This window comes from Rhineura floridana, chromosome 11 (assembly GCF_030035675.1).
Source record: "Rhineura floridana isolate rRhiFlo1 chromosome 11, rRhiFlo1.hap2, whole genome shotgun sequence".
Lineage (NCBI taxonomy): Eukaryota > Metazoa > Chordata > Lepidosauria > Squamata > Rhineuridae > Rhineura > Rhineura floridana.
In genome coordinates this window covers 59,522,175-59,549,353 of record NC_084490.1, presented here as the reverse complement: position 1 = coordinate 59,549,353, position 27,179 = coordinate 59,522,175, and the positions used below count along the sequence as shown (strand labels likewise).

At 41.0% G+C, this 27,179-nt stretch overlaps 1 protein-coding gene across 1 annotated transcript; it reads left to right on the top strand.

Annotated features, from left to right (window-relative positions):
• Positions 1 to 269: 269 nt before the first annotated feature.
• Positions 270 to 26,948, top strand: LOC133366727 (zinc finger matrin-type protein 1-like). Its single transcript, XM_061590164.1, has 7 exons — positions 270 to 480; positions 21,139 to 21,245; positions 22,191 to 22,295; positions 23,048 to 23,216; positions 23,668 to 23,922; positions 24,793 to 24,892; positions 25,681 to 26,948. Exons 1-7 carry the CDS (start codon positions 366 to 368, stop codon positions 26,495 to 26,497), a joined length of 1,668 nt encoding a protein of 555 aa, XP_061446148.1. The 5' UTR covers positions 270 to 365; the 3' UTR covers positions 26,498 to 26,948.
• The last annotated feature ends 231 nt before the right edge of the window (positions 26,949 to 27,179 follow it).

Below are 27,179 nucleotides of genomic sequence, written 5' to 3'. Positions count from 1 at the left end.
TGACCTTTAAATGTGAGATTACCTGCACCTGGACCACCTCTTATGTAAAAAATCAAATTGTAAGGGTTACATAAATAGTTTATAAATTTCTATAAGTTGTTATAATTTTATAATCAGAGCATCTCGTGCACTGATTGACAGCTCCTGAATGTCAAGAAGAAAGGCAGGGAAGCTGGAGGGAGGGGAAGGAGGAGGTTACAATAACTGATTTGGCCAGCTATGCCCTTCAAATGAGAGGCCCGTAAGTGAGGTTCCGGCTTCTTGCAGCTGCTTCTTTCTTCTTCCGGGTCACAACTGCTCCTCCTTCCTGTGAGGGTTTGACCGCTGACAGTGGGTGGGGCCTGCTCCGCTCCGCTTCCCCAGTCATGGCGGCGGTGGCACCTGCTGCTGCTGCTGTTGCTGCGGGGCGGGAGAGGGCAGAGGGGGGAGGGGACGTCCCCTCCCCCCCACTGCCGCCGCCCCCCCGCGGCCAGAGAGCAGGTGAGTGAGTAAGTGGCAGGCAGGGTGGCTGGCCGAGGAAAGGGGGAGACACCCCCACCTCTGAACTGGCGGGAGGCGGTGGCAGGGGGGAGGAGGAGGAAGTGGCGCAGAGGAAGCTGATAGGGGGTACAGGTATATTTGGCGGGGTTTAGGGGAGGTAGAGCAAGAGTGGCTGGTATGGGGGCGGTGGGTCTTTAGGAAAGAGGAAGCAGTTATAAGAAGTGCCTTAAACAACGTACTACAGGGGGTGTCCTTTAGAGAGAACAATCCCCCTCCTCGGGGGTTTTTTACTCTTGCGCAGCGGTAGAAAAGCTGCTCTTACAGAAAAGCCCAATGGCTATTTCAATGAAAATGCAGTTGGGCGTTCCCCGTTCAGGTATAGCTTGTACTGCTCCAAAGTTGCGCTGCTGGTCACGCACATAGTCTGTTCAGAGAAATGCTAACCGTTGAGGAGAACTTGGAAAAATAAGGTCTGTACCAGCTCCAGTATCAATCTCGCACAGGGTGATGTGGACAACCAGTCTCCTTTTTTCCGTAGCGTGTGTTGAATGTATTTGTTTTGAACTTTGCATCCTACATATTGACAAACATTTGAAGTGGCCTCTATCCAAAAACATAATAAAGGACAAAAAAAGTAGTCATAAGTTTGAAAATAAGCAATCCTAATGTGGTAGGAGTTAAGTGGAGTTGTGTGAAGGGGGTCTAATGGCACAGTGGGCTTAACATACGACACACATGGATAAGATGGTGAACTGTAACTTTTCCATTAGTATTGATTACACAAGCTAACATGTTAAGACTCCCTTGTGTAACTGAAAATCATGCCCTTCCTACCACATGGTGACTACAGTAACCAAAGCACATTGCAGGCAAACTGCCCAAGAATCCATTCACAGAGAACCAGATTTGGGCACCTTCTCACAAAGAACAAGACTTGGATACCTCCCAGGATTGTGTGGTGAGAGATTTCCTCCCTACCAGAACTCCCTGGCTGTGAGAATTTTGAAGCGAGAAATACCCTGTGACAGTGAGTGAAATCTTAAATCTCAGAGAACACCTACCCAGTAAAAAACACACACCCTTTTCTGCAAGCAAGAACTTGAAAAGCACCTTAAAATCCACTCCTTTGAGTTGGAAAGTCTTTCCTCCCCATATAAAGCTTCTTCATACTTTATCAGGCCATTAGTCCATCTGAACCCTGTGGTATCTACTTTGGTTTGGACAGTAACTATCCATCCCAGCCCTGCTATCCAAGCTCCTGTTAACTGGAGATGCCATGGACTAGACTTAGAAGTTATCCCCATGCAGAGCATATGCTCTGCTACTGGGCTATGCCTTCTGCATGGCATTACATTTTAATTTGGTCTTAGAAGATGGCTGGACCTCAGTATGTCTTATAGCAAGCACTTATGTCACTTTTGCCAGCTGGTGAAAATTTAAGTAATTGTCAGACTTTGAATCTCTCCTTTTGAGAGGTTGCACTTTTTTGTGTGTTTCAGTGAGACATTTAAAATCTTGCTCATTCAGATTATCACAGCTTGTTAGGTCATAAATTCTTACCCCCTAGCAGATTTCACAGTGATGTCTACGTACAATTTTTTTAAAGTTTCATTTTGACTGCATCTTTTATTATTTAAAATAATGAAAATATAAATATAAGGCAATGGAATTTTGTCACTATAATAAAGGTTCCCACTTACTCCCTTCCATCTCTTCTCTTTCTTGAGTTGAGCTCATTATTCCTAGAGAAGAATGAGAAGATGACAGGGTAGGCTTACAGTATACACACTTACTAGTGAGCAAGTCCCATTGAATTCAGCGGGGAGTTTGAGTAGACATGCACAGAATTGTGCTGCAAGTTGATTTATTTTGAAACAAATACAATTCTCATGAATTAGCTAGCTTCAAACCAGTTTTGGACAACCCCAGGAGTTTGCATGCACTTGTGGATTTTTGACTTTTTTCTTCAAATCTCCTCTGTACACACCATGTCACAAACTGGTTTTGAGACTCATCTCAGTTTCACAAAGGTCTGCCATGCAGTGAAAGTGGCCTACAGTTCAGGAAAGAAGTCTTAATGTTTCCTTGGACACATGGAGCTAGTCCAGGGGTAGCCAGTATGGTGCCTTCCAGATGTTGTGGACTACAACTCTAATCATTCCTAACAATTGACCATGATAGCTGGGACTGATAAGTGCTGAAGTCTACAACGTCTAGAGGGCACCATGCTGGCTGTCCCTGAATGGTTCTTCCTGCTTACATATCAGCAGGATCCAGCATGCTTGATGCTGAGTGCTTTGCTTTTACTGATAATCTGAGTATACACTTCTGTTTGAAGCCGAGAATCTTGGCATATTTGCACATACATTCCCACATTGTATGTAGATTAATGTTCATAGCTAGCTTACATCTTAGATAATTAGGATGTTGATCACTTTACAGTATCTGAAAATACTCTTGCTGAACAAACATTAATATTTAGGCAGGTACATTAATGCTGAACAACCTTGATTTTATTTGTGAGATTAGGGTGAAATAATCTTTGCAGTAGAAAGCATCTTGAAAGTTGAGTTCAAATCAAGTTATTTCCTTGTAATCCTTACAATGCTTATGTAAGTATTCATATCCAAGATTGGGGGAGAGAAGAGTTTAGAGAGAGAAGCTTATTTCAGTTTATGTAGTGAATTCATTGCAAAGATGAAATTTGAACAGGGTACTTCCTAGCTCAGTCTCTTAGCCATTAGGCAACAGCAGTTTATCTTACTATAATGATTCTGTTTGTGTGTTTGTGCATGCGCCCCCTGGCCCAGTTTATAAACTCACTAGCAGTAAGCTCTAAATAGTTTATGGCCAGTGTATTTTAGGGATGCCTAAACAGGACAATGCTTTCTTTCTCCCTCACCACACATCTGCCAACCTCTCTGCTTTTTCCCTCTCTTTCTTGAGTCAAGTAGCAGGCTGTCAGGAGAGGAACAGATCACTCCTGCCAGAGATCTCAACTAATTGTTTGCCCTGGATGACCTCCGCCCCTTTTCATCATTCTACCCGTTTTGGCTTTTCTTTCCCTCCTGCCCTCCTCCTCTGCCTCCAGGCTCTCACCACCTGCATGAAATTAGCCAATGGCCATAAGTCCCATTCACCCCCCTCCTGGTCCTTGGCTTTACACTGTGCTACTGCCACTGAAGTTTTTTCAGTGAGTTAGAGAAATTGTTATTTAAGCTATTACACATCTGAAAATGTACATTAATGTCTTAGTCAGTAGTATAATTAGGAAGAACTTTGTAAAATAGCAATTCTGATGACGGTAAGTCATGCATATGTTGTTTAAGCAAGTGAACCCTTTTTCTTTTTGGTATTAAGAACTTTATTGAAAGTGATAGAGATCTGGTGTCTTGTTTTCTGAAAGCTGTTTTTAAAAAATTAAAGCAAAACACTAAATCAGTGTGTAGGTAGCAAAAAAGCTCAATTCCTAAAGTTCATAATAACATACTGAAAGTCAAAGGGATATATCAAATGGTGTCATTCAACAGGCAATAAGTCTTCCATCAGCAGAAAAGGGAGGGAAGCAAATTTCAGTGATTTTCCCCTGCCCCCTCCATGTTCCCTCTAAATCTGCTCTGGAAGGTCCCCAGTCCTCTGGAGCAGATTTGGGGGGGGGGGTGGAGAGGGTTGCAGCAGGGAGGAGGAATTTGCTAAAAATTTTGGCCCTCCCCATTTCACTTATGGAAGCCTTATCAGCAGCTGAGTGACACTCTTGGATACAACCCAGAGTCTAATGTACTGAAGCATTCTAAGAAAATTCGTACTATTGAAACCAATATACATTGAGGAAGCTCATAAAGTTCTATAAGTGTAAAATGGGTGTGGGGAACATTGGGCCCTCTAGATGTTGCTGAACTGTAACTCCTATCATCCCTGACCATTGGCTGTGCTTTCTGGGGTTGATGGAAGCTGTAGTTAAGCAACATCTGGAGGGCCATAGGTTCTCCACATCTGATATAAAGTGTAAATTTCTGGATCAAACTCATATTTTGTTCAGTGGGTAGCTTATCACTTTGCTGTGGTTCTTCTTCATTATAGACTCATGAAGTAAGATACCCTGACATGGGCAAAATTACTAGCTCCCTGTAGAGCTACTGGTGCCCTCAAATGACTTCACAGTGATCCTGTGTTCCACTAAAATTCTGTTAATTGAAGATCTGCAGTTTACATTTCTGGGACTTTTAATTTATGATCTTCCTCTCTATATATTAGATTGACATTATGAAACTTTCTTGGATTGCTTGTGCATGATGCTGATTCTCATTTGAGTATGCAGCACTTGTTGAGGTTTTTGTGATTAGTGTTTGTAAATGAATGTGCTTTTCAGTATAGCGTAATCCCTCCTTTTTTGGTAGATGCAGTTCTCTTTTCTTAAGGGTATCAGCTCCTCTTTTAGGTCTTTTTTTAATTAAAGATGGCATGAATTAAATTTTGTCTCCTTGTAAGCATAAAGTTCTCACAAAATGTTAATTATATATGTAGTGCAATCCTATATTCCACAGTCTACAGAAACATTCACCAAGGACGTACCACAGTGACTGGTTCTCTGCTCTGACAAGTGTTCCTTCCCTCCTCTCTGACTCTGATTGAGCTGATAGCTCAAGGTGCAGGCAGAGTAATTTTATTTTATTTATTTGTTTCATTTGAGACTTGCTTCCCATAAAACATTCCAGAGCAATTATAAAAATAAAAACATACATAAAAACAGTTTCAGATTCAATAAAGGTACAGACTGCAATAAAAAACTCCATTTAAAAGGCTTGTTGGAAAAGGTGAATCTTCAGTGGGAGCCAAAAGAACAGTAAAAATGGTGTTTGATTTGTAATGGGAGGGAGTTCCAAGGGTAGATGCCACCACACGAAAGGCCTGATTTCTATATCATACAGAACTGATCTCCTGATGAGATGGTGTCTGTAGGAGGCCTCCTACAGAGCGCAGTGATAGGTTGGTTGGGCATATATAAGGGGTGCAACAATCTTAGGTAGCCTGGTAGCAAGTTGTATAGAATTTTGTATTATTATTATTATTACTCTTTATTTTTACCCCGCCCTTTTTCCAAAACTGGAACTCAGGGCGGCTTACAAATAAAAAACTACACATAGGTAAAAAAACATACAAAAATATACAGTTAACATAGAATTAAACTATTTGTAACATTAAAACCATGAAACATACACTTAAAATACTAAGACAATTTAAAACATTAAGAATAGGACCATAGAACAATACAACAGACCTTATGAGGTACTATCTTAAACATCTTCTAGTCCAAAAGCCTGTCGGAATAAAAAAGTCTTTGCCTGCCGACAGAAGGATAGCAAGGAAGGGGCCATTCGTGCTTCCCTAGGAAGAGAGTTCCAGAACCTGGGGGCAGCCACCGAGAAGGCCCTATCTCACATCCCCACCAAACGCACTTGCGAAGGTGTTGGGACTGAGAGAAGGGCCTATCCTGAGGATCTCAACACCCAGGCAGGCTCATATGGGGAGATACGGTCTGACAAATAGCCTGGACCTAGGTCGTATAGAGCTTTATAGGTCAAAACCAGCACTTTGAATTGTGACCGGAAACAAACTGGCAGCCAGTGGAGCTGTCACAACAAGGGGGTTGTACAAAGTTTGTTTGGATAATTAACACAAATTCTAATGGCGAGAAATTAGAGAAAATGGCAAGTATTTCAAAGGAGACTTTGGAAGGGGGGTGATGTGAACAAATACTTGTAGTTCTAATGTACCACAATATTAACCTGAATTGTGAGAGACTAATCACCCAACATATAAAAATAAACAGTCAAATAAATATTCGTGCCAGGGTAGGTCTATTCATTTGGCTCCCTTTCTTTCTCAGGATTCCCATCTGAGACTATACTTCCAGTTTAAAACTTGGAAGATCAAGGCCAAGTATCTTGGAAATGCTGTTTTTGTAAGATTGTTTAGATTGTCATTAGGAATGCAAAGTTTGCATTTTAGCTGGCAGGAGGGCCTTTGGTAAGCAAAGTAAGTCACAAAGTTCAGTGTAGCTTGTTTTCATGTATGTGCGTGTGGTTGCAGTTTTAGTTTGTTGGAACAGTTGGAAGTTAGAAAGTATTCCCATGAAATATAGCAGATGCATTCTTAAAAACAATTTTTTGCTACCTTTTCTTTAAAAATACTTTTTGGGCTATTCTATAAACTTTAAATGAGGGAGTTATAGCCCTCGAAATTTAGTTTTATCATGAATCCTGAATATAAATCCCAAGCTTTTCCAAACCATGTGGGCAAAGGTGATGTAGCGTGAAGAAAACTGCATCTGTAGATTCTAGTTTATGGCAGCTCGTGCAGTTAAAATGTTGTTAAAGAACAATCCTAAAGGCATGCAGGAAGATGCAGAGCAGCAAATCCTCTGCCACATCCAAAGCTGTGCCTTTCCTCCTGGCTAGAGTGAGCAACGTTCCCAAATTTTGTTATTCTACCTCCAGGCTGATGCAGCTGAGGGGCCCAAGGATCAAGCCCCTAAGAAGATCTGCAGAGCTTTAGATCTTGAAGATCCAGAGTCTCTGGCACCCTCACCCCACCCTGTAATGCCACATTTCAGGGCTTTCTGTTGGCTACCATCAGTGGGAGAACTGCCAGTAGCAGTTTTCTGCCTGCCAGGATACAGCTTGGGCCCTCTGCTATTGGTGGTGCTCCCTCCCCTCCATGGTGTGGTGGTCCTGTCTGCTGGTAGAGGGGCCTGTACACAATCCTGTCCTCAGCCATCACTGTTGGAATGGGATAAGGATTGCACCCATAGTCTTTGAAGTTAAACAGGTTTCTTGCTTCTTGAAAGATGTTATTCTTTCTATACTTTTGCAATAATGCTTCTTAGACAGTTATTTAAAATAGGCATCATACTGACTACAACATATACTTTCCCTGCATTTTGTGTTTTGTACCAAAATACAAATTTTGCAGAATATATGAGCCTTCAATAAAAATATATACTGATGTACAAAAGCTGGAAAGGGTGGCCTTAACATTTACAAAAGAAAAACTGTCAAAAGCTATAAAATGGTTACAAATAAAAAGCTTAAAAATATAGTTTTATGTTGGCTGACCTACATAAATCCTGTGTTATTAATACACCACCTAATTCAGTCCAATTAAACTGATACCTCTTTTGAAAATGATTATAATATTGATGCAGTATCATGATGGGATTGTACTTCACAGCTGACTCTAGGAAAAAATGATTGGCTACTTGTGGGCCCTTGCTTTGCTCTGCTCCTAAAAGTACACTTCAACTCCTAAATTTGAGAACTGGAAACATCTGATAATATTCAGTAATGACGTGCACCTATGTAGTATGAATCTAAACATAATGTCAGGTTTGTATCACCATATTTCTTAAAAAGAGCATCAACAACTCTTGTCAGCTTTTTCTGCTGTAAACATTGCACATTTTCTTCCTACACATATACTGTGATCGCCAGTCCACTCAAGCTGGTTTTCTTTCATTGCCATTAATGAACTAAATAGAGTTATCTTAAATGCCAACGTAAATGGTGTATGTTACCATGCCCTTAATGGGTGTTAATGTTCCACACACCTGTCTTGAAGATGAGTACACCAGATCCTTCAGAAGTGTGTTTTCTGTGAGCTAATGAATAAAATGTATGGACACTTCATTTATATGTCAAAGGTATACTATGCATCCAATATAAAACACACAGTTTTCATCCAGTAGTATGCAGAAAGTCTTCAGTAATAGAAACATTATTTATACTGTTTCAGCTCTGTTATTACTAAAACAGCCTTAAAGCAGAGATGGAATCAACAGATATATGGGAATAAAAAGAGGCAACTAAACTACACAGGACGCTAAATGCATCACTTTCAATTATATAACATTTTAAAAAAAACATTCAATAACAGGCACCAGGGTGGGGATCACCAGGACTGCAGTGTGTAGGCAGTGGGTTAACCGTTTCCTGCACCACAATCCTAAGGAAATTCCTCCTCCATGCATGCTGCTGCTTGGCATGGGAGGGAATTTCCCATTGGTATCAATGAGAGCTTTCCACCTGTGCCAAATAGCAGCTTTGGAGGCACCAAGCTGTGATCCCCAATCCTGGTAGCCCCCTCCCCACAGCTACTATTTAATGTTTTTAAAAGATTCACACAACCACACTTGACGCATTTTAATTTGGCCTAAAGTGAATGAATGGAGGTATAACAGACTCTTGCAGTATTTTACATAAGCCGTAACTCTGTTTAATAGTCTGAATATTTTTTCATTCAGAGTACTTCTGTGCTCGTACTTGTTGATAGTTGTAAGATATAATGCAGCCAGGAGGTTTGTTTCTTTAATATGTTTTGTTTGAGCCATGTTATATGTCAACAGAAGTTGGTTAGCAGTTAATTTTTGCTGTTTTTGTCTATGAGAGATTGTGTTTGACTTCACAGATCAAATTAGGGGAACGGCTGTGATTGAAAGTTCATAATGCTGTGCTTCTGTGTTTGTATACATCACATCAGAGGAGGAAATTTGTTAGCCAGTGATCTGCAGTGGCTCCCCAGAGTCTCAAGTAAATGGGGCTCCTGGACCTGCTGAGATCATTTAGCTGGAGATGCCAGGGATTGAGCCTGGGACCTTATTTATGCAAAGTATGTGCTCTGCCACTAGGTATTAGTTCCTTCTTCCTTGAGCAGGAAAATGTATTTTCCTGTTCAGAGCTGAGGAGTCCTTATCTTATGCAAGTTCCTCTGCCAACCAATTCACTGCTCAAAACAAGTGAAATGCTTACAGTACACAGATCATATTTGTGGAAATATATGAGATAGCTCCTCAGCACAGAGACCTAAGCAATTTAATTCTTGCCCTAGTGTTTTTACTAATGCCACTGTGCCACCTGTAAGGCAGCACACACACACTCAATTAACAGATGGAACGCAGCAAGTCGGGTGCGATACAAAGGGATCCACAAAAATGATTGTCATCAGTGAGCATTACTGGCAATTTGCAGGTTGTGTTTTCCCTGGGTGCCTGGCATGAAGGGAGAAAGTCCTTTACTTCCCTGAGTCCTCTGTGCATTGCAGACTCTGAAGAGGAGGGGTCTTCCACTCTGCCAGACATAAGACATCGTTCCGCTGCCCCCATTTTCTAGCACATGGAGATGCATTGGGAATGGACAGGTGCTTATCTCTCAACTTGTAGGTTGTGGAGGAAGTTAGAAGCAGAATGACTTGAGGCTTCTAACTTTCCACCATACTTGGCATGAAGTCACTTTCACGCTAGACTATGGGAAGCTTGTAGCAGTGATTCTATTCTGTTGCTGACGTTAGGCAAAGCCCAGCAAAATGTAAAAGAGGGACCCTGGCCCCTCCACTCAGGAGGAGAAGGGGCTGTGGTGACTAACAACAAATGACTGACTTACAAGCAGAATTGGAATTTTTGAACTCCTGGTAATAATGGGGCATAAGTATATGAAAGCTGGATGAGAATGATTGTGAGGCCGTATTCACTTATAACATGGCAAAATCACACCAAGGTTATTTTCTTGTATCAGTTTCATGCAGTGATTCTTTCCAATGAGTGTGCATGCATAGAGCGGCAGCTGATCATTCCCATGATACAATGGGAACAGTCCCCCTGATATGGTAGATGGCTGCTGTCACTACACAGGGTGCATTTACAGGGCCGTGAAAAAGTACTTGCCCCCTGTCTGATTTTCTGCATTGTTGCGTATTTTTGGCACTGAATGTTGTCAGATCTTGAACCAAACCTAATATTAGGGGAAAGGGAAGCTGAGTGAACAAACAATATTTTGATACTTATTTATTAAAGAAAATTAAACAACACCCAATGTCCCCTTGTGAAAAAGTAATTGCCTCTTAGACTCAAAACTTGGTTACGCCACCTTTAGCAGCAATGACTGCAACCAAATGCTTCCTGTAGTTCTTGATCAGTCTCTCACAGCGCTGTGGTGGAATTTTGGCCCACTCTTCCATGCAGAACTGCTTTAACTCGGTGACATTTGTGGGTTTTTGAGCATGAACTGTGCCTTTCAGGTCCTGCCACAACATCTAAATGGGGTTTAGGTCTGAACTTTGACTAGGCCATTCCAGAGTTTTAAATTTCTTATTCCTCAACCATTCTGATGTAGACTTGCTTGTGTGTTTCGGATCATTGTCTTGCTGCATGACCCAGCTGCGCTTCAGCTGACAGACAGATGGCCTGACATTCTCCTGTAGAATTCTCTGGGACAAAGCAGAATTCATGGTTCTTTCAATGATGGCAAGTTGTCCATGTCCTGATGCAGCAAAGCATCCCCAAACCGTGACTCTGCCACTACCATGCTTGACTGTTGGTATGAGGTTCTTCATGTGAAATGCAGAGTTTGGTTTTCACCAGACATAACGGGGCCCATGTCGCCCAAAAAGTTCCATCTTTGAATCATCTGTCCACAGAACATTGTTCCAGAACTCTTGAGGATCATCCAGGTGCTTTTTGACAAACTCTAGATGAGCATTCATGTTCTTCTTAGTGAGCAGTGGTTTCCAACTCTGCCATGAATCTCATGTTTGCACAGTGTCTTTCTGATGGTGGAGTCATGAACACTGACCTTGGCTGAACCGAGAGGCCTGCAGATCCCTGGATGCTGTTTTGGGGTCCTTCGTGACTTCCCAGATGGTTTTACAGCTTGCTCTTGAAGGGATTTTGGCAGGACGGCCACTCCTGGGAAGATTCACTACTGTCCCAAACCTCCATTTGGTCACTATGGCTCTGACTGTGGTCGGTGGAGCCCCAGAACCTTAGTAACCCTTTCCAGACTGATATGCATCAACAACTATTTTCCGGAGGTGTTCAGGAATTTCTTTTCAACATGGCATGATGTGGCTTTGGAACCTGTGTGCTAGCAACTTCAGTCTGATGGCAAGGGCCAAAGTTAGTCCGATTTATATTGGGCAGGGCTGGCCCAAATCGGGCCTGATTGTTTACCAAGGCATTCAAACACCTGGCCCTAATAACCCCTTTCATTGGGTTGAGTTCATAGCGGGGCAATTACTTTTTCACACAGGGGCATTGGGTGTTGCCATTCTTTAATAAATAAATGAAATAAGTATCAACATTTTGTGTTGTTCACTCAGGATCCCTTTTCCCTAATATTTGGTTTTGTTCAAGATCTGATAACATTCAGTGCCAAAAATATGCAACAATGCAGAAAATCAGATGGGGCAAGCACTGTATAAGAAAATACACACAACATGAAATTGATGAGAGGAAAACTACTGGAGCTAAGCAAAATGAAATTGATTACAAAGAATCAAAGGAGCAGAAAGCAGTATCCACTTTCAGTGCTGAAGGGAAGTCAGCAAGCATTCTTGAGCTTACTTTGGAATTGCTGGCAAAGTTTTCCTGAGCCAGACTCAAAAACTAAAATCTCTTTAAAGGCCACCTCAAATGAGGGATGAGCTTTCTCCAGAATTTTTCTCCATGTCATTAAAATCTGAGCTGCAGAAGAATTCTGCGTCTCCATTTCTTATGAGTTATTGTGATCCCCCAAAATGTACTTTCTTCTTGCTTTACTTTTGAAGCAGCAGATTCAGGCCATGTGGAGGATTGGGGTGGGGGTGGGGGTGGGGGTGGGGGGCTTCTTCTGTGATTGCTGTCACACACTGGGTAACAGAGCATTAGGGTGGAAAGCTTAGGTGATTGTGGAAGATGTTGTTTTCCTGAGGACTTCTACAATTGCAGAAATATCTCCCATAATCTCCTGGGATATGTGGTCTAATACTCTTGTTACCCAAAGCATCAGGGCAATGTAGGAAGAGAGATATAAGAAGAGTTCTGTGGGATCAGACCAAAGGCTCATCTAGTCCAGCATCCTGTGTCCTGCTGTGGTCAACCAGATGCCTATGGGAAGCCCACAAGCAGAAGACTAGGGCAGTAGCCATCTCTCATTGTTATTTCCCAGCAGCTGGTACGCAGTCAGAACCTTCCTCCAATCCTTCACTCATAGCTAATGACTATTTGCATGTAACACTAAACCACGTTTGAACATTAAGATGATGAACTGCAGCAAGCACCATCTAACTCGCACCATCCTTCTCTGGCACAACCATGAGGAGTTTGGAAGCCTTTGCTTCCATTTTAAATGAACTGCAGCTTGTTGTAATATTTGCAACCAGACGAACTGCAGTTAGCCTTAACTATGGTTAGTGGAAACAAATCAACTTCAGACTGGCTTCTTTTCACTAACTGTAGTTAGGAATAAGCAATGTTTAGAGTTTCAATATAATTTTAAAGTGGTTCATTTAAAATGGAAGCAGAAGCTTCATCTCCTTACAGTTGCTCTGAAAGGGGAAGGGGGAGTGTGTGAGCCCACAGCTTGCTATGTATTATACTCATAATTCTAAACCATGGTTTGGCGTTGCATGCAAACTAAGCCAGTATGGGTGTAAAAAAGCATGTTCTCCCTTGAGAACAGCCCATCAGATGGGAAACGCTACACCTAGCATCTGCAAGCAGGAATCTTTTTATTTATTTATTCATTCATTTATTCCATTTCTATGCTGCCTTTTGGCCAAAAGGCCCTCAAGTTGGCTCACAAAAACAACACCACAAATACAACATACACATCAAAAAAGACTACAGTGCAAAAAATGTAAATAACAAAATATTAACATTGTTAAAAAAAAACAAGATTCATTACATTTTAGGAAGTAGCAAGCCTCTTACATGGCAATCCTGCACAGTTGCCTCAGGAGCATGCAAGGCTGATGTTGGATTTGTACCTTGGCCATGCTGTTTCTGTGAACTGATCTGCATGTGACTACTGTGCACGTAGCTGCTGCAATTTCATTTTTGGCAGCAATTTTAAACTGCCATGGACATTGCTGGGATTGCTGTGGTTTGTGTACAGTTCACATTTGTGGCAAGAGTTCACGTAAATACTGCCTTTGTCAGGGTGCTACCTAACCACAAGCCCGATGCCTGTGCACTTTGAAAGTATGATTTGCCTCTTGGATTATTTATATCTTTAATACGATTGAGTGTAAAGAGCTGTTGCCCAATTACATATATCTTAGTCAATTGATTATATGAGTTTTATTTATTTATTTGATTTATATCCTGCCCTTCCACCCAGTAGGAGCCCAGGGCAGCAAACAAAAGTACTAAAAACACTTTAAAACATCATAAAAACAGACTTTAAAATATATTAAAACAAAACATCTTTAAAAACATTTTTTTAAAAAAAGGTTTAAAAACATATTTAAAATCAATTCCAGCATAGATGCAGACTGGGATAAGGTCTCAAAAGGTTTAATATTGTATAAATGTGCATATGAGTAAAACAGTCATCCTAAAGAAAATCATTCTTGGTTTTTAGAAGATGCATACACATGCCAAAACAGGTAGCATCTTAGAAAAAGCATTTCCTCTGTAAGAAGGGAAGAGGAATGATGATTCCTGTTTAACTATTTCAATGCTTTTTTAAAAGAAAACAAAAATTATGCCCAGTTAATCCAGGCCAGTTTGTCAACTGAGCAGAAAGTTTTTAATCTGATGTGAATTTGCTTCTGTAGATTGGTATATGTCTGTTCCACTCTGCAACTCTCCTCTGTATTTCATTATTCATATATCACCTTGCTGAATAAGGGGCTACCTGGGGGAAAGTCCCACTAAATTTTCCGGGACATACGTTGCAGAAGCAAATTTGAGCAGCTACTGAAATTCCTATCTTGCTGTTGACTTGAAAGAACTACCTTCTGGTTAGCGTTTTAGAATGTGTTTTTATAAATAAGCCCTCATATTCGGATATTTGTTTTTAAATTTGAAACATAAAATTTGATTTACATTTGTTTACATAAAGGCATTGACTCCCATTGAATTTTTATCTATGTAAATTGATATAGGACTTCATCTGGGTGTCATTAGAATATTGCCTTGAGGCAGCAGGCTGTGCAGTTGCTGTGCGTGGACACACTCTCACATACACACCGTTCCTCCACTGATCCCCATGTCCATTCTCTTCCCCCACTTGCTGTGGGGTTTTTTAAAAAGTTCTGCTTGCTACAAGCAGGGGAGTAATGGGGCAGATAGCACAAAGATGGCTGCTGCTTTGAAGCATTTTAAGAAATAGCTAGGATCTTCAGGTGAGGACATGACAACCCAGATTGCTTGTATCTCTTTGGAGTAGGTGATTTGCATGGCAGAGGATCCGGCACATGTAAGAAGAGCAGATTGGTAGGTTAGAACTGGATTGTGAGTTTACATTTTCTGTTGCCATTATCCTGTCTTTGTGTTTTAAGTACATAACATTTTCAGTTATCTTTTTGCAACTTTGCTGTATTTACAAAATTCAAGATATTGTTTTATTTAGTTATGCTTGAACTTGCAACATTTGTTATGTTTTAATCTCCAACAAAATGTATATAAAAATATTGAAATGGAATTTTTAATACTGATTTAAGACTGTATCATGAAATGAGTACATTTAGAAATGTCCAGGTGCTGTTGTGTTTAGCCTCTGCTGAGATGGCAGCAGAGGTATGAACTGTGGCTTCTGGTAGAAATTTTTGGTCTGTAGCTTGTGATGTGGTGCCATAATACCACTTGTTGACATAGCACAACTTTCAATGTTTAGGATCAGAAAATCTTGTCTGCACTTCGGCCTGACTACTTCTACTGTGCCAAAGACCATTAAAGAGCCTGCTCTGGGCTCATCTTCCAACCCTATGGAAGGTCTTTCTGATGAATCCCATGTTTTCACCATCCCATTATTTGTGATGTACCAGCTACTGCAAATATAGTCTTGGAGGTTAGAGGACAAACCACACTACAGATTGGATTTCTTGGAGAAACCCATTAACCAGCAAAGCAACCTCACAAAAACAATGCACACAAACTAGATGCTGATGTCAGCAGTGAGGGCCTCCAAGAGACACTAACACTTCTCACTGTTAAAGCAGTTATTTGGATTATGATATTAAAGTAGTTATTTGGATTATCACTGTTCAGTTAAAGAAAAAGTTGCTCCATTTACAGTGAACTACAATGAAGTCACCAGGGCCACAATTGGCATAATGGGGATGTATCACAAGCATTTTGTCTGAGCACCAGTTTTTGGTAGGTCATGAGAAGTGTTGGAAGGAACAACAAATCTCATGTGTGCACACACAAATCATTGCACTCAACATATAGAACATAAAGGAGCAATTCACATATTTTTTTAAGTGGTATAAGAGGGGGAAATGGCAAGCTTCCTCCTGGGTGAATAGCAGTGAGGTGGGGGGGCCAGAGGAGGACCACAGTGAGTCCTCTACCATGCCACAGTCCTGATCAAGATCTCTCCTCCCCAAACACTGCTGCTGTTTATAAAACAACAAACCAAGGGCTCAAGATGACAATGAGAGAAACTTAATATATAATAAATGTTATTTTTAAGGCAATGGTAAACTGATAAAGATTGTGCAGAGTTGATAATGTAAAATGTTCCCCCTCAGGCCATAGATGCTGCTGTTGCTAATGGTGTGTCTGTTCCAACAGCTACTCTTCAAAGATTCCATGGTGTCTATAGCAGCCTTTCCCAACCAGTGTGCCTCCAACTCCCATCAGCCTCAGCCAGCATTGCCAATCGTCAGGAAAGATGGGAATTGTGGTCCAACAACATCTGGAGGCACACTGGTTGGGAAAGGCTGGTCTATAGCCTTCCCCTGGAAATATCTTATCTTGCAACTAGGGCCAGGTAGCTCCATATGCATTTGCCCCTAGAGGGTAAAACATCTCACCCAAGCAGGTAGACAGTCTGCAGCTCCTGGCTCTTTCATCGGCAAGAATTAACTAATGAAGACTCTGCTTTCCAGGGCTTAGATGTTAATCTAATTTAGCTTTAGAATGTGACTTGCAAAGCCATTTTTGGTCAGAATTGATATTCCATATCAAGGTTACCAACATTTTAAATGTTACTAACATGTTCTCAATTTGTGGGTTTCAGATTTATAGTATCTTTAATTATCCCAGAAGAATCCCTTTTGGATTTCAGTGGTGAATACAGGTTGTTATATCTTCAATATATCTGCCAATTTTAGTCCATTAAGTGTTTATTATTCTTACCACATATACATAAGCCGAACACCGTCCTGGCCAAATACCTCAAATATTGTGGAATTGGTCTTGCATACCTGTCCATTTTTTTCAGGATTGCCTTTGACATTTTACATGTAGAAATGTTGCAGATACAGATGTGAAAATACACATCCATTTCAGATAACTGGGTCCCTAATATTGTTTCCCATTTGGTCTTAAAACTACTATGTTAAAAATCTTCGGAGCCTACTAAAATATTAGTACAGGTTTGACAAAATACCTTTAGATTTTGATTACTCGCCAAATAACTCTTCAAAATTAGCTCTTGTTAAACTTACCCATCTGAATTTCTCACTTAACTGGAAGTACAAACACAAAGGTAGAACATCTTCTAATACTTGGTTTAATTTTACAATATCATGGGTGGGTAGAGTTCATATGTCTCAAATAGAAATGAGAAATGCTATCTCAGTACAAACGCAAATATTTTAACAGTGCAATCCTATGCCTGGCTATTTGGGTCCCATTGAGTTAACTGGGACTTACTCCCACATAAGTGTGTATAGGATTGCAGTTGCAATCACTTAGTAAAACATGTTTCATTGAAATTGTGTGGTGGGTCAGTGCCCCCCCCATGACTTGCCATCATACTCTTCAGTGGTTTGCCATGGGATACTTGTGAGCTCCATGTCCACTGGCATCCCAGTCTCAAATGTTCACCAGATGTCAAACATGGTGACACCCCTGTTTGTTTACTTATTTGTTAGTTTGTTTATATGCCCTGGCCACTACGTTTACACTGTGCATGTGCAGGACTTTAAAAGCAACATGGCAACAAGCCTGTAGCATCAGTAACCACCAAATAAGCAGGGAAGGAAAAAGCCAAGTAGGAAACTGACAGGAAAATGAACTGAAAAGTGTGGGGTAAATGATTGATTAATGGGAAGAAACATTACCATTGTGGAAGCATATCAAGATGAATGTTCATTGTAATATAACCTCTCCTCAAAAACTCAGAATAAATGCTCAGTAAAGACTGGACATAGTCTAACTTCTGCATAAGCTCTGTGCAAGCAAATCAGGATGAATGCAGAATAATGAGGTCACCTGAAGGAGCCCTAAAGCTTTACAGTAGGGTCCCACTCATACGGCGGGTTACGTTCCAGATCCCTGCTGAAAAACGGAACTCATTCAACAGAATGTGCCCGACGCCCGAAAAACGCCGTAAAAGCGGAACAAGCACCCTATGAGTGGGGCCTTACTCTTAATTGAAAGCCGCCGTATTAGCGGAACGCTGCAAAGCAGAGCCCTACTGTACATGATTCTGTACTAATCTAAATTCATACAATGTTAGTGGAGAGATGGAAGCTTTTTGGCTTCAGATCATGATAATGACTGACCCCCCCAAAATGTATATGAATCTCTTTGAACATTCTAATCATGCTTATAAATCCTAGTATTAATGCATTTTAAAAATGAACACACAACTCTGTAACTAGCCTGGTATCAGTGACAAAGAACAAAAGACTCATTGCAGCAGTATTAAAAATCAATAATGCACAATAAGATTAGAATCTTGCATTTTAGAAAATCAGATGAGCCTGTGGCCAAATTAACCATTAATTAAGCCATAGCAGTACAAATTTCAGAAACATTTTTAATGCTCGTGAAGCATCACTTGGGGTGATTCAGAGGTTCAGTTTTTAGGAACTTTTTTTGGACGTCATGATTGTAAAGAATAACATGTGAAGGGAACCTTGAAGATTCAGAAAATGGAGTAAAATGCCATAATTATTGTAAAGTGTAATTTGTGGGTTTGGAAGATAAAGCAACATTCATTTTTGTTACAGTTTTATACCATGTTTTTCAGGTAATTTGCTCTCCTAGTGGCCTCATTTAAAATAGAGGTACAATATAATTAGGGATATAGCAGTGTGTTTGTGGCAAGCTTCTTTGACCCTTTGGCACTTAGTTGGTGATGCAGTCCAGCTTCAGGGCTCTTCCCTCCAGAGGAGGAAAGCAGGAGCTGCCAGATGGACTCAGGGTCTGGCTGAAGGAAAAGAGGACAACTTACAGAAGCCATTCTGTTAATCTACAGCAACTTCCAACTTGATATTTGTTGAAAGGTTATAACAGAAAGCTTTGCCCAAAACATGCGAAACAAAAATAGCTTGCCTTGATCATTTTCTTTTCTAGCCACTTTTGTCATGATCTTGACTTCATTCTGGTTGCTGAACTCTTAAATGTCTACAGCAGCCTTTCCCAACCAGTGTGCCTCCAGATGTTGTTGGACCACAATTACCATCTTTCCTGACCATTGGCAATGCTGGCTGAGGCTGATGGGAGTTGTGGTCCAACAACATCTGGAGGCACACTGGTTGGGAAAGGCTGGTCTACAGTGTATGTTGATTTCTTTCCCTCCCCCCCCCAGATTCCAATGCATGAAATCCAGTTTTCTTGCAGCATTCCCCCTTAGACCTTTCATCCACTAATTCTGTCTTCTCATGCTTCTTAATTTTTCATCCTTTCCCAGTTCTTCTTTTAAAATAGACCTTCATTGACAGTAGCTTCTCTGCTACCTAGCTTGATCTTCACTCAGTACAAGGAGGATGGCAATCCAGTGATTACAAATAGGGAATTGTTTTACTTTTGGCCAGCATGTTCTGCATTATTATGACTTAACTTACATCCATTAATTTTAGTGGGTCTACTCAGAGTATAACTTAGCCGGGTACAATCCCTTGTCATTGCTTTGGGTAATATCAATATCCCACAGGTGTTCTGCACAGGAAACACCTAACACATAGACATCACAGAAAGTTTATGTGCATCTTAACATAACTTTACACATCTCCAAGAAGCACCTATTTCCCCCCATAGCAAATGTAATGGGTGGAGCTATTTTTATTCAAGCCCTCCCATTGGGAGAAGAACTTGCTATGCCTGGCTCAAAGCTTAAGGACCAGTTCAGATGTTCATAGAGAAACAGGAGTCATTACCGTGATACAACATCCAAGGGCCACTTAATACATTTCACTCTCCTGACTGGCAAAACTTGTGGACCTTGTAACATAAAGTGCCATGTGAGGGGTTTTTTCATAGGATCATAGAATAGTAGAATTGGAAGGGACCTATCAGGTCATGAAGTCTAACCTCTTGCTCAATGCAGAAATCCAAGTTAAAATATACACAACAGTTAAATGGCATTCCCTGCCATTAGTATACAGACTAAGCAGCTCCTCCTTCCTTGTCTGCCTTCAAGCCTTTCTGTTGCTGAAATATCCCAGCTGCCACATTCTTTTCTGTATGAAAGATGCAGTGGTATGAGCTCACCTGTTCTTAAGGGCCAAACCCCTGTAACTATCATTGGTGTCTATGTGTGCGCTCTCGCTCTCAGTTCTGTAAGGCAAGAAGAGTAGCATATATAAAAATGCTCTAGCACTTCTTCTTTTCTTTCTGGAAAGAGAGCATGTTCAGGATATATCAGTTACATGTCCTGGTTTTATAGAGCCCACGCAGGCATCAGGAATGAATAAGCCATCCAGCAAGGAGGCAGACAGATAAAGTTGCCCCTTATTGGCTCCTGTTGGCAAATTGCAGCTAATTTTGGATCATCTTGCATTTAATTTTTTCAGTATGGCTGCCATACATGAATATAAAGGAAGCTGTTGTCATAAATTAATAGAAAGGCAGCTGTGTTGGTTTATAAGGAAAAGAATCTCCAAACTCCACAGTTGGGACAATAACTTTACTAGAACCTAGCAAAATGTCACAAAAAAGTGAGCAAGTTTTTGAGTTCTCTAGAACTCTTCATCGGGCTAAATGCTACTGAAAACAAGGATAAAAATTAAAAACAAATTTATAGAAAATAGGTTGGACATTACAAGCTGTGAGATCTGGATGTTGTCAGCATTAGGCTATGGCTACTCCCAGATTGTCACAATTTTGTGGGTTGGATTCAAGTGCATAACATACTAACAAATTCAGTTTTGCACTTAAAGTGGATTTGGTTTTCTTGCACAACAACCCCCCCCCAAAAAATAAAACACTTTTTGCTATAAGAAAAGTAAGTGCGAAATACACTGGGAAATGTGGCATAACTATTGCTTGATAAGACATTAACCTCTCCTCAAACAAATCAGGATGGATGCTCAATAAACAGCAGATGTTGTCCAACCTCCTTACAAAGGGTAGAAACACAGTCATTGTTCTGCCAGTTCCAGTGCATCTCCACCTCTCTCTTCTGAAAACAGGCACACAATGCTAGTCAGACCCCACCCCTTTTTACTGTAAAACCTGAGTGTGTTTTTTAAAAATTCAGCTTCAAAGAGATTTCACAACTGATCGGCAGATCATCCTGTTCCTCCTCCAGGTGTGGCTAATGGAAACATTTTGATCTGGTGACTAGTGTGTTTACAGCCAAACGTTGTGCAAACAAATCAGAATGGATGCTCAGACAGGTTGTTGGGAAGCCACCTCAGTGCCAAGATGGAAATTGCAGGCGCTTCAGGTAATTGGGTCTGTCTGTTCTGCTTATTGACTGCTATATCCTTAACTGTTCACTTTAGATGATACTTTGGATGAAGTGACAAGACAAGAACTTTGCACAGACACTTTCTGCAAAGTTTGTGGGGCTGTGCTGCAATTTGAATCGCAAAGAATTGCACACTATGAGGTAAGCTTTGAGGTGGAATATATCAGCAGCGGTTCCCCACGCAAGGGACATTCCAGTGGTTTTCAGTACAGGTTGAATTTCCTTGAAGGAAAGACCATTAGAGACTTTCCGGCATTTTTTTTTAAATAATCTATTTATAAATATACAAATTGAGTAGGCAGACACCCAGATAAATAGTGCTAGTCTGTGAAATGGCATCATTTTCCCCAAAAGTAAATAGCTTATTCTTGGGGCTGACTTCTCACAGCCAGCTGCAAATACTTAGACCTATCTCTCCTACTTGCATTCCAAGTCCTGCCACAAACACGCACCCAGTTTCTCCTTCACCCTTGGTTGGTGGTAAGGCTGAGACGATCCAAGAGCTATAATTGGTCATTGAACAAACCTCTTCTAGCCATCAGTGCGCACTGAAGAAATATCTTTAGCTGTTAGCAAAATATTACATAATCTTGGCCGTTATTGGGATGTGAAAAAGCCTCCCTAGAATATCTTATGCAGTGGGGAGGCTGGTATGGGAGGAGACAACCCCTTAAGTATCCTGGGCTCAAGCCTTTTCAATGCTTTAAAGGTAATCACTGACATGTTGAATTGGCAAGCTGTGCTGCTGCTGTAAAATGGGCATAATATGCTCTCATGGCCCAGGATCTATAAACCACCTTGATACTACATTCTGGACCCAACTCAAGCTTCCGGAGATTCTTCAAAGGTAGAGCACGTTGCAGTAATCCAGTGTGGATGTAACTAAGACATGTGCCACCATGGCCAGGCTAGGTATTCAAAGTCCTGCCCTACCTGACACTTTTCTCCCAGTCTCAGGACCTGGAATGATGCTTAGAAAGAAACTTTTCTACATTTTTACAGAAGTACATTCTAGCCCTTACTTGTTTTATCGCAAAAAGAAACCCAAGGTGCACCCTCTTATAAAACTGATACTTCTTTTTGCAGGGCAAAAGGCATGCTCAGAAAGTCCGACTTTATTTACAAATGCATAGTGACCAAAAGGAGGGACACGAGACCAGCAAACAGAAGACGCAGTATGTGAATTTCCAGGTAATGTTACCACATCCTCAGCATGAGCAGTGCTTTACATCAGGAGTGGGATCCTCCAGCCTGTGGGTCTTTCCTGTGCCTGATGTCATATATGACATAGGTATGGGAAACTTCAAGCTGTGGCTAAAATGAGGGGGGATCAGGAGCACCTACACGGTGACAGAAAAAGGCACCAAATTTAAAAGGTGCCAACTTTTTGGCACAAAGGAATAATTGGAAGCACACTTAGAGTGCTGTCCCGATTCTTCCTTTGAATCGCCAGCTTGAATTCAAGCCCGCGTTGCCAAGGATCTTCCTCTGTAGAGGCTTGCAGGGAACTCTAGCGCAGATGGTCCCTGTCTCAAGTAGGGTTTGCTGCCCCACTTGGAGACTGTTGGATCACCTGATGTCATGGTGACATTGATTGACAGGGGGTGGCCCCACACACCTGTCAAAATGATCCATGGGGGTTGAGAGAGCTTAAGATCTAGCCTGCCAGCTGGATCCCACCCCTCCTTTATATGCTTTGCTGTTGGTTAAGACATAATCTTGATCTTTTTCAGATTTGGAATATGTTTTTTAAATCCCAACCTGCAACAGGAAACTGTGTGTGTGGTTTTGGCATCATATGCCAATTTTTCTTCTTTTCCCTTTCTTTTCTTCTCTCTCTATTCCAGCCATTCTTCTCTCAGAGAGAGAGAAAACAGTGAAGGTCAGTGTATAGCCACCAGTTTAACACTTGTGGATTAAATATCTTTGCACTTTGATTTCAGATGGACCCAAGTGTGGACGAAAACACATACTGCAGGCTTTGCAACATGATCTTCACGTCCCCAATTGTTGCTCAGTCACACTACATGGGAAAGATCCACACCAAGAAACTGAAGCAGCTGTCAGGAGATCAGGCTCAGCAGGCTACGCAGTGTGCTCAGCCAGAACCTGGTAAAGACCCAGTGCTTTTTTATGTCCTCAATTTGTTAGAGCAAGATGGTGCAGCATGGGTCATTTTAATCAAACGGATGTGACTCAAGGAACGAGATAAATCAAGTTTTCCTCCTTCGGTTGCTCCCTTGTGCACTTCTCCTTGTCCCTTGGTCCTTTCATACAGTACAGAAGGAAAGAGAGGAAGCATTGACTAGGCTTGCTAACTAGCCACTTGTAGGAGGCCCTGTTCAGAGTGGCCCACCAAAGTCTGTCAACCAGAGAATTAAATTACACATAAAAAGAAGCTGAAGGAAAGTATTCATGTTTCAGGTATTCCTTCTTGACACCAAAGAGCTACAAGGGATATATATTAATGTAAGCTGAAGACTACAGGGTCATTGCTATGTCTCTCTTGTCCTTGGCTATTTCAGTGGGAAGACTGACCTGTCCTCATTGCACTTATTCCCAGGTCCCTCCATGCCAGAACCATCTGCTGAAAAGGCCTCCCAGGACATTGATGCTAAAGACCCACCGCCATCCTCTAGGACCACTTTGGATTTAGATGATCCAGATAAGTATTGCAAGCTCTGCTCAGCACTCTTCAACAATCCGCTTATGGCCCATCAACACTATGTGGGCAAGAAGCATAAAAGGAACGAAGCCCGCAAGAAGCTGATGGCTGAGATAGGCTCTGAAGCTATTCCTGTGGAATCTAAGGCCAATGGTAAGCAGGCAATATTGAAATGACATGTTCCACTTGGTACCAGCTGAGCACAGATCAGAATCAAGCTGCATGATTAGCAGACTCACGGGATGCAGTGGCTGTTGCTACGCCACTTCAGATTGCAGGTGGAGAATTCGTGTTTTCTTTGAATGCTCCTCTATGTATTTTTTTTTAAAGTCTACACACACTGCACCGACATATCATGGGAAACAGTTGTGGTTTGAAGATTGTTGCTTTTTTAATGAGCATTCAGACATTCCATCCCCTACCTGCAATCAGAAGTTAACTATTCCAGCCACAGATCCATCATGTGATTGTGTATTTCAGCACTATAAGTTCTAAGGTACCAGATACTCATGACATACGTAATTTTTTTCATAACTGCTGTTTTGACAATCATTTTCATTTGTGCTTACTTTGAGCATGCAGCATATTATTTATTTTATTTATTTATTTTTATTTATTATACTTGTATACCACCCCACAGCCGAAGCTCTCTGGGCAGTTTACAGTAACTCAGAACAAATACAATTTAAAATTGTTGTTGTTGTTATGTGCCTCCAAGTCGACTATGACTTATGGAGACCCTCCAAGTGACCTCCAAGAGGTCCAAGAGCATCTGTCGTGAACCACCCCGTTCAGATCTTGTAAGTTCAGGTCTGTGGCTTCCTTTATGGAATCAGTATGCATTTCATAATTCTTCACACATGTTGTTGTGAAGCGTAATATAGTGGAAGGCTTTTTTCTAAGAACTGCCTGGCAGAGAAGTGTGGTACAAAGAATCCAGACAAGAGTTTGGCTTGGGGTGGGCAGGGTGTGTGTGTCATTTTAATTGGAACCTGTTTAACCTGTAGCCCTCTGTTCTTTTAGCAGTTGGGGTGGGCAAGTACATATGCCCCATCTGCAGCATTAGCCTCACATCCATAGAGATGTACCAGTCTCACATGCAAGGAAATAAGCATCAGATTAAGTAAGTATTTTCCGGGTTGTGCATCATTGCTTCTGGAGCTGGACTGACAATTCTGGATGGAGCGTGTGTGTGTGGGATCTCTGTGCAGTCCCTCATGTGGGTTCTGTACCTGTACAGTTTACATTAGGAGCATTCCTTTAGAAGGCCCTCTATCCCATTGCAACCCACCTCTGTTCAAATGATTGAGGCACCTGGAGGCGGGCTGTTAAGGACAGAGGAGGCAGTAGCAAGAAAAACTGAAGAGCAAAGTATAGGTGTATTCCTAAGTAAGTTTCTTTTAATTGGTATACCAGAATAGGATATAAGAAAACCCTTTTCCCCTAAGGAAGACCTGTGATCATAGCATGTTGGGAAATCTTTGCAAAAAGGTTAAAGGCCTGCCTTTTCCATCAAATAATGCCACAACAATTAGAAAACATAATCAAGTGCTTCCTCTCTAATTGGGCTCCTGAATACTTTTTAAGTATGCATGTATGTTCTGAGAAGATAAAGGATTTGTTTCTCATTTGTGTTAATTTTGCAAAAATAGATTTAATCGACCAAGGCTGCAGTCCTGAGCACACGTATTAGGTATTGCCCTGTTGAATTCAGACTTAATGTGTGTAGGAATACTGCATGAATCTAGGTGATGCTAAAGTGGAACTATAAGTCATCAGCCCACATTTTGGTCCAGAGCCACTTTTATATTTCTCACCTTAAGTCAATTTGTTTGGTTAAAATTGTGTATTGTTTTGGGCCCATTCTCTTCACACTTTGTTTCTTCTATTTTATTTTAATAATTTTTGTAGAGAAACCATTATTGTCAATCTAATAACGAACTCCAAGAAAACCTACAATTCTTTCCAAGATGAATTGGAAGATTACATTAAAGTACAAAAAGCAAGAGGGCTGGAACCGAAAACTAATTTCAGAAAGCCAGAGAAAGATTTTCAGAATGAAGAGTATGATGCCATGAATGGTCACGACAGGACCTTTGCATTTGATCGGGATCAATTTTCCTGTGACAGTAACGAACCAGAGCAGTATTCTGGTTTTTTCTCAGAAACTTGTGCTCCATCATATTCTGTTGAAAACAGATTGTCCCATTGGTCTCCAGTGTACAGAGACCCACTAAAACTAGAACATACTTCCATTTCTCAGGACAGCACAGAATGTTATTTAGAAAAGCAAGTATCTCCATTGGCCACCTACAAAGGTGACAATTACAACCCATCATCAGCTGAATCCAGTGATGGCTACAAATCTGTGTCTTCAGATATGAAGTCTTACAGGAGAAGCCAAAAGCTGCCAAAGACACCCAAAAGAGAGAGAGAATGTACAAGAGAGGGCAAAAGCAATCCTCGCCAACCCCTTGTGAAGCTCAAGAGAAAACAATGCAGTGAAGAAGAGTCGGGCTTTGGAAAAGATGGTGAGAAGAAAAAGAAGAAGAAAGATGAAGTTGATTCAGCGGCTGTGTCAAAATCAAAACACAGTAAAGACAGAGGAAATAAAGATGGTTCTTCTGAAAAGGAAAGCAGAAAACGTAAGAAGGAGAGAAAAAAGCATGAAGCCAGTGGACCAACAGAGGAGGAGTTGCTGTGGGATGAATCTATCCTGGGTTTCTAACTGAGCTTTTTCTAATGAATGTTGTGTTCACTTGAACCATTGTGCACTTTTATGTTTCAATTACTGACTCTTTTTTTTGTCTTTTAATTGCTTGTTCAGAAATAATGAATGAAGGGCACAAGATCTCTTAACAAACCACTAGGGAAGAACTTGAATTAAAATTCTGTGTTATGCTGTGAAACATAATTAGTAATTCACAGTACTTCTCCTGGAATGACACAGTATGAAGTTAGTATGGAATATTCTTCCAATGGCATTTAAATGCAGGTAAGAAAGATAGAGATGCACAGTGTCTGCAGTTGCACTTAAATACCTGTGTTGTTGAAAGCTTTAAAAGTGACTGTGAAATAATGGCAAAGGGGATAGAGTTTATTCCAGTTCTTGTTGATAAGTTTTTTTCCTCCTTCCAGTTCTGAAAGTATGAAATAACCCATTAAACTGATAACAGAAACTAGTTGAATGGTTTTTTTCCCCTTACATATCTAGGCCCAATATTTTCTTTAGGGGGTATTAATAAGGTACCATTCATGCTACTTAACCCTAGGCAGACAATCTCTTATAATAGTTTTAAGATGATGATTATAATTTCCAAGAATGACTACAACAGGTCTTCTGTTGAAAGCCAAGATATACTTGTAAAGTTCAAGGAAGATTTTTCTGAAAATAAAACTCTAGTGTATTC

Coding starts and splice junctions, on each gene's coding strand:
- LOC133366727 (XM_061590164.1), top strand. CDS start 366: ATGGCGGCGGTGGCACCTGCTGCTGCTGCTGTTGCTGCGGGGCGGGAG. Junction 21,246..22,190: donor AAAGAATTGCACACTATGAG/GTAAGCTTTGAG, acceptor TTCTTTTTGCAG/GGCAAAAGGCATGCTCAGAA. Junction 23,217..23,667: donor GTGTGCTCAGCCAGAACCTG/GTAAAGACCCAG, acceptor ACTTATTCCCAG/GTCCCTCCATGCCAGAACCA.